At 42.2% G+C, this 8,463-nt stretch overlaps 1 protein-coding gene across 1 annotated transcript; it reads right to left on the bottom strand.

Moving 5' to 3' along the window:
- Positions 1-467: 467 nt before the first annotated feature.
- On the bottom strand, positions 468-7,464 carry ptger2a (prostaglandin E receptor 2a (subtype EP2)). Its single transcript, XM_061067132.1, has 4 exons — positions 7,368-7,464; positions 6,867-7,043; positions 5,258-6,180; positions 468-2,520 (listed from the first exon to the last, which is right to left on the bottom strand). The coding sequence occupies exons 3-4, from the start codon at positions 6,083-6,085 to the stop codon at positions 2,233-2,235; spliced, it is 1,116 nt and encodes a 371-aa protein (XP_060923115.1). The 5' UTR covers positions 6,086-6,180; positions 6,867-7,043; positions 7,368-7,464; the 3' UTR covers positions 468-2,232.
- Between the last annotated feature and the right edge of the window lie 999 nt (positions 7,465-8,463).

Here is an 8,463-nt window from a genome sequence, read left to right as displayed (position 1 = left end):
ACAAACACACACAAAACCTGTTGTAGGCACATATGTGGGATATTTGCAAAAAATACATTCACAATAAGACACTGGCACAGACACACACACACATATATAATAATTAGTAATTCATCCACAAAGTTTACCTGATGCTCATAGATCTTTTTCTTTTTACGTTTTTTGCTTCCCTCTAAAAACCCTGGCTTGTTGACAACTTGCAATTTATTCTTCTCACACTTGAGGACAAAACGATTCAATTCAAACTGGATCTTGCGTAACCAGGACATCTCCATTAGGAGTGGCTTTATATTAAAGACTGGTGACTTGACATCCTGTAAAAATCTGCGGCGGAGGATTTTCTGGATTTCTCTCTGAAGAAGAGAAGCAGTAACAGTTCCCTTTCCGCTCAGTGTTGTGTAATTAAATCCACCAAGTGTAACCGTCCACTAATACGCTTTAATACTGACGGATATAGTACGGGAGGGGAGGTTTTACACGTGCAGCTTTATTGGTGGGCCTCCAGTTTCTGGCCTTGTTTAAATTGCTAGTTGAACAATCAGCACAAGGATATAATCAGAGCCGGTAATCATGATGTTTTTTTAATGTGAGCTGTGAAAAGGAGAAATCATTGGTTCCAGATGAGCCGTCCCCTGGAAAGAAGCACGTGGAGTAAAAACCTTTTCAGTCACTAAAGGGTTTTTCCCCCACGTTGACGTGTCGACAAACTGAGATCCGATCTTTGGCACACGTTGAAAGTAAACAATGGTGCTTTTCACAGAGTAACAGAGGATTAACACTCAGCTGCTCAGTTTATTAGGTAATAATAGTGCAGTCCTGCAGTAAATCCTCCTCCGTGACAAAGTTTACTAGGATCAAACAGGATCTAGAATAAATAACATAAGATAAAAAAGTATATGTACAACATTAGGCTGTTCTATAAATGTGCAAAATATAAAGATTACAAGTTGTGTGACTGTGCAATTTGTCCAATTCATTGCGTAATACTGACACGTGCTACGATTATTTCATCCACCCTGTTTACATCATTGACATTTAAGGCCTAATGAAAGGAAACATTTTTGCAGTATAGTGTTTGTTGTATTAGACTAGTTTTAGCTGGCTGTACCTAATAAACTGCCAACTGAGTGTATGTCCAACACCTGCAGGACTAACACTTCAAATTGTATAAATAAGTGAGTGTTAGCTAATTAAATGAAACTTTGAATTGTTCAAGTTTGCGTTTTACTGCAGTCTCATCTAATGACATCTTATATCATATGGTACGTACTGTGTATGTACACATGAATGAAATGATGAATAACCTTTAGCGCTCTGATGGAAGTGGTGACCATATCGTACCAGAAGTGGTTCTTTCTCTTTCATCCAGCAGGGATCTGGTAGGAATGTGAAGGGTTAGGGTTTCCAAAGCAGAGTAGAGGTTAAGGTCAAAGGTCAAGTGAAAAGATAATGTTCTCAAGACGATGACCCCATGATCACTGAAGTGTTGAGAGGAGAAAGACGTGCCTCAGATATCTACACCCGTGTCATCCCACCATTCTATCTTCTATCATTGTGATCCCAAGTCACGTCACGTAACCGTAACACATTCAGCTCTGTTTCCCATTACCTGATATATGCATCTCTATACAATTACATATTAAAGGCAAGTGAGAGTGGTTTGAAAAAGCAGCATTTGAATCAGAGAAGACGTGTCCAAGCAGCAGTTACCTCTCCCTTCCTGTGGGGTTTGTCCTGAAGCGTAGAGATAAAGCAGAGATACCACTTGCAGTTTCCCAATTCCAGAAATAATTCTTTCCCATCAACAACCTTTTCCATTCAACAGATTCACTGATATATCACACAAGCAGCAAAGGAGACAAAATGTGGAGCTTTAAACTTAATACTTAAGCTCCATCCACAATGCTACCCCAGGCCTATCTATGGCTGAGTATATGTATTCATATTAAAACATAGAAGTATGGATGCAGCCCTAAAGCTCTAGAGAAGTCACTGTGCGTTCCACATTCATACAATGTACTGAGATGGTAGAAGCAGTTGGCCTCCAGCTGACAGAGCCTGATAAGTGCTTATCAGTAAGACAGTAAGATCCATTATCTCATGGAAACAACCCAAAAATAAATAAAACACCCACTATGAGGAACAGATGTGGAGGTGCATGAAAGCAGAAATCACACTGTCCGTTCACGTGTCCAATAAATATACATATCAAACCATAACGTGGTCTTATGGTCATCGATTTTCCACAGATTGAAAAGGGGCGGTGTAGTCCGGCGTGTTGTGAGACAGTTCGATGTTAGTGGTATTGTTTTTACTGATGGACGGTTGACACATGGAGCCCCTGGAGGCTCCTATGGGGGCCCGGCACGCCTTCGCCCAGAAAAAGTGCAGCACGCTGGGGGAGAGGAGGATGAACACCCAGGGGTCGATGATGGAGTTGATGGAGATGAAGCGCAGGGCAATCAGGTCCAAGGGGTGAGACTCTTTTATGGAGTTTATGGAGTTGATGTACACCCGGATCTGATTAGAGGGGGGTGAGAAAAGAGAGGCGGCGTGTTAAATTGGCTCTCAGGGTTTAATCCCCCTCTTGACATCAGCATCAGCCACATCCTAGTTGACATCCTGATAACAAATCCCACACTAAGCCATCTACAAATTGAATTGAAGATGCACATCAACCTCCACCTTGCTTCTCCTACACATGGAACAAATGGAAACAGCCTTCGATTCCAGCTGTTTTTACTCGTAGCATATGGGCCAAGAGCAGCAGACTTCACAGATTATTTCCCTCTCTGTGGTTAAAACATGTCAGTGATATCAGCTACTGCTGTGAGGGGCTGGAAGGAGAAGCTGGGACCACATGGTTTGGAGCCAGTGCATTAAGACAATCCATGGAAGCTGTGACTCAATCACAGGTTTAGAAAGTTGCGCTGCCCCTCTCTGGGGATCGCAGAGGAACAATATCCAGTTAAATGTGACGGGAAGACACCACCTTGCAACCGTTTATATTCTTTTCTCTGACATTTTACAACCTTCCACCCATTCTTGTCTTCTAGCTTTTCACTGCTATTTATTCATTCTCTGTTTCCTGCCCTCCACTATGAAGCTTTTCTCCCGACCAAGCTCAGGTTTGACTCCTGTGAAAGATTCCTGGGATGGCAATGATGGAAAAGGTCAATTTGCAGTCACACAAAACGATGGTGGAATCATTCCCTTTCAGACTTTAACAACTGTCCCAAATCTTTAAACACTCACTTTCCACATTTTCTCCCCGCATTAAAATGGCAATTAGTTACAAGACTGGTTTAGGAAACGTAACATCACTGTGACACCAAAATCAACAACGAACAATACAAGTCAAAGACCTTCGGAATAAAAGATGAGTCATAAGGACCCCAGTGACAATTTAAATGAAACCACATGGGATCAATCTTGTGATTAGTGACAGACCTTCACATGCGTGGGTTGTTTAAAGGCTGAACTCCCACTCACTTTCCTCTGCTCTTATCAAAGTGTTCATGTGAAGTGTGTGTGAGGCCTTGATGCTCAGCAAATATTCAGGGTGTCGAAGATGAATGCTTTTCTGCAACATACCTTACGATTCTTTTTCCTCCATCGCCACATTTACATTACTTGTTATTGGGGGTAACTCACGACTTGATACGATACGTGAATAATGACCCCTGATAAAGATAATGTATATTTATAACAATACAGCGAGACAATCATATAATGATACATCCTGATATCTGTCTACGTGAAGAATGAATACCCATAATGAGGTTTAGTGTAGTCTTAAATACGTAAAATAACCATAAACTTGCAAAAGTCAATAACTAAAAATAAATATTTGCCGTCATCATATCGATAATTGTATCTTGTGAGTCAAGCAGCGATATATTGTCGTAACAATATGTGTCCCAGGTTCATATTCAACCCTGATCTTTATTGGCCTTCATATGAGACCTCCAGATTGAGTGTATCTGGAACCGACGACTGAACCACATACACTTCTGTAGTTTGTCTTTCTCTACTTCTCCATAAATGTCTGGGCCAACAGTCTGGCCTTTTACATTTTTAATGCTGTCAGAGAAAAGAACATCAGCCAACAGTTTCATATTGGCAGAAAAAATGTAATATGACCTTGTGTGTGTGTGTGTGTGTGGTGTCTCAGATTGTGGTATCACATTGCTGGACACCCGTGAGAGTCACTTTTAATTCTCTTAATAAATTATGCAATTCTCTTATTATTTAGTGTGTTTGAATGTGTCGAGCGACCACAAAGCAGATGTGATGTTTGTCACTGTTGCTACGTCTGTCAAAAAATGACACCTCATCATAATCTGTAAAACAATAAGTCTTTCATTTCAGACAGAGGGAAACACAAGCTGGCAATGCTATCAAGATAAGATAAGTCAGGTTGACGTCTATGAATTCGTTGAAATGCCTTATCTAGATTTGAATGTTTCTGGCTGACTCATGTTGGTGTAAAACCTTTTTGAAGTCACTGTTTCCTGGACCCAACCAAACAGTATTGATCGAGCTCTGGTTTCTGTGTCTGTTTACGCACACAGCTCCTCTGCAAAGGAAACTCAGGTCCTTGCTGCTCTGCTCACACACTGGAGCTCACTTTAGATACTTAGAACATCAGCTTAACAGTGAAAAGTGAAGTAGCTGCTCTTTGTCTAAAAAGCCATTTCCTGAGGAAACAGCTCCTTCTTAAATATTACATTCGGTGTGAAGCACAGTTTGGCAGAGATGATGGTTTCTTTGCATTTCAAGCCACAACTGCGATGAGACAACAAACCAAATTGCCCATTATTGTTGTCTGCAGTAAAGTGCAAAGCATCATTAACAGCAGGGGAAGCTATTGATTTCCTAATAGAAGTCCACAGTGACGACTTGATGGCTCCTTCACTTTCTCTCTGTACATGCTGCCACTCGGTCAAATCACAAAGTCAATGTTATTTTTAAGGATTATTTTATGTTGTAATTAAGCAAACATATATTTTAAGTTTGTTTGGGTGGTGCTTGCAGGTTTGAGGTGACTGGGAAGTAATGCACTGACTCCCAGTACCATGGAACTTGAAAATCGATTTCTTCTTTATGACCTATTGACCCATTGAGCTCATTTAACCCCCGACAACGTCTGCTAATTGCTGTTGCACTTAAAGATTTATGGGATTTATGAGGGTCATTTCCCCTAATCTACAGTAACGCATTAAGGACAAAGCATGTGTGCGTCATGTCATCTTACCACTAGGGGCAGCGTGCATATGATGAAGATGATGGTCATAAACACCAGCAGGATGAGGTGCTCCACCTCCTCGGCCATGGACGTCGCTCTGCGGTCATTGTTGGATCTTATGGTTCCCATCACCGAGCCGCCGTTCCTCTTGCGGCGTTGGTACATCTTGAAAAGCTGGTACACCACGAAACCGTTGCATGCCACAATGGCCAACACCAGCAAGAACATGATAGTGGCGTACAGGTTGGCGTAGGCGCGGTCCTCACCTCGATCTGGGTTCATGTCAATGAAGCACCACGTGCCAGGGCAGTATTGAACATAAATACCAAACCCGGCACAAGGCAGGAGACAGAATATCATACATAACGTAAACACTGATGGGATGGTGATATAGGCACATTTCTTGGTGACATGCCGGGTGTACAGGTAGGGGTATCCAATGGCAAAGCATCGCTCTAACGCCATCAAGAAGAGGAGCGACAGGGTGGCCAGACTGAAGAAGGTCATGGTGACACCAAAGTACCAGCACACACTGTGTGTATCAGGCGACATCCCCTCCATGGTGGTGTTGCGTGAATATGCCAGCTGCACCAGTGGGCTGACCAGGCAGGTCCCGGCCAGGTCGGTGAGCACCAGCACCGTGATGAGAACGTGAAACAGCGCACGCCGCGACGCACCCCCGCTCCTTGTCTCTCTGCGCCGCCGGATCTCCAGGATCACCAGTGCAGCTACGTTGCCAAAGATGCCCATGGCGAACATGATGGCGCTGATCAACGGGCTGCCGGCTGGGTCGATGGTGTGCTTGTAATGGCACTGGTCTGGAGTGTCTGGAGTCATTATGGCTGAAGGATGACAGATCTTATTCAGGAAATATGTCTCTGATCCCAAAAGAGTGTCACAAAGGTGTCATCAAGTAGTTGTCTGCAGCCATCCTTTAAAAAGAGCGGAAGAGAGAACGTGTGTGAGATTCACGACTGTCACCATCGATTGATTGATTAGTTGATCAGGAGAAAATTGCAATGATTGATTAGTTGATCATGTCGAACATTTGCTGATTCCACTTTCCCAAATGTGAGGATTTTATGCTTTTCTTCATCATATACCATCGTGACATAAATACCTTTGAATTTTTGCTCCTGAGTGAAGACTGTGGTTTTAAACTCTACTTTCAAATCAGAAGCTAAAGCCTGATTTTGTTGTTATGCTTTGCTGCGTTAAACAATATCGGGAAATGCTGCAGACGAGAATTTGGCAGCAGCATTCATTTGATTGATGGCCACTTATTGAGATGAGATGCAGCATCTTTTGTGGAGGATGTTTGCAAGTGTTTCTTATTTCAGACTCTTTTGTCAACATCGCTGACTTAACACCAACTCCTCTGATCCCATTCACACAAAGCAGGGGGGGGGATTCTCTCTGCGTAAACTGAAAGATTCCTGCGCTTGAACTTTGCTCCTGATGTGAAAGCCAAGTTCTCTTCTTCATTCTTCTGTGTCATCCATCCTTCCATCTATCCATCTATTACAGTCCTACATAATCATCCCTCTCTCTCTCTGTGTGTGTGTGTGTGTGTGTTTGTGTGTGTGTGTGTGTGTGTGTGTGTTTGTGTGTTACTCACCCACATGCTGTGTCCGCAGCACTTTGTTTCCACTCAGGTGATGCGTTCAATGGCTCCAAATGCCATTGAACGCACAATAACTGTCCGGGGTTATTACACGTCCGATGCGCGCCCCCAAAGCACGAAGAAAGAGCGCGCACAGATGTGTCCAGCTGTTGTACGTGTTTGGTAGAAAAGCTGCGGTTGAGACACGCAAAAAAAATAACTTTAAAAAGTAAGAAATTGAGGTTTTGGCACAAAACGCGCGACTCTCCTGGATTCACGTTGCGCGCTGCGTTCTCCGGACAACAAGCAAAGTTACACACAGAATAAATGTGTGAGATTGATGCCGAATTGAAGATCGACCAATAACACACGACTTGACTTCAGCAAGATAATCCAGACATTAATGTGCTGTTGTTATACGAGGGAATTCAAAGCTAAACCGGAAGATTTCTAAACGGGCTTTTGTTTTTACCAATTACACATCCGCATTACGCACCGGATAAAACCCCTTCTCACCTCTGGTTCAGCTGCTGCAGGATGCAGGCGCTTGGTTCCGGATCCGCGGTCCAGACTCGGGTGGAACCGGACCCCCTTGTGGAGTCACTCCGGTTTAAAAGGAGAGGCGCGCGGCACTGGGACGAGCCATGACGGCACCCGGGGTACAGGGACCGAGGCAGTGACGTCACAGGTACACCCAGCCCTCACATGGCTGCAGCCGGTGTAAATCACCACAAACAGTTTTCTTTAATCACCACTTTATCCTCATTAGTATGTTGCTGCACGTCTCACCACTCACATCCGGTCTAGAGTCTTTGGACTGTGCACTGTGTTGTGTACTTGTGTTCAGAATCAGAATCAGAATCAGAAGTATTTTTATTGCCAAGTACACACATACAAGGAATTTGCTCTGGTTAATGGTGCAAACAATGAACATAGAAACATAAAAACGCAATAAATACAACATGCATAGGAGAGCAATAAAAAATGGGAAACCAGTATATATTTACTCACTGTTTACCTCTTATTTACTCACTTTTTTTCCAATATTTATAAAAGTAACATTTGTTTTGAGATAAACATTTCTTAATAAAAATATATAAAAGATAAAAGATACTTCATATGTTGCATACTTACATGTTTCCAAATGTATATGTTTACACAGAGAGATTAGAGAGAAACTGTATTTCAATCCCCATCCTGCACATCCTGCCTTTGACTATTTTATTATATTTATATGCTTTCATGTACATTTAAATTTAACTTATTTCTAATCAGTTCAGTTACTAAAAATAACAACGGTTGGGAAAAATAAGTGATTCTGTGCGTTTCTTATCATTTAATCAATCCCTCCAGAAGATCATACTGCAACATCTACTCATGTATTTGTAGATTATTTTATTATAATGGTTAAAAATGGCTAAAAAGACATCAAAATTATGACATGTATTCAAATCAAGCACACTCATGGCTCTTATATTACAGTAAATGTATGAGTCAAATCCTTCCCTTGAAGATGATTTAGAATCATCCCTGAGGACGACAGGTTGTGATTTAATAGGTCGAGAATGACTCACGTATTACATTAAATGATGTCAGAATCCATAAATGTTCT

The sequence above is a fragment of the Limanda limanda genome, chromosome 23 (assembly GCF_963576545.1).
Source record: "Limanda limanda chromosome 23, fLimLim1.1, whole genome shotgun sequence".
Lineage (NCBI taxonomy): Eukaryota > Metazoa > Chordata > Actinopteri > Pleuronectiformes > Pleuronectidae > Limanda > Limanda limanda.
The sequence above is the reverse complement of the archived record's forward strand: the minus strand, read 5'-3'. Positions and strand labels throughout refer to the sequence as shown.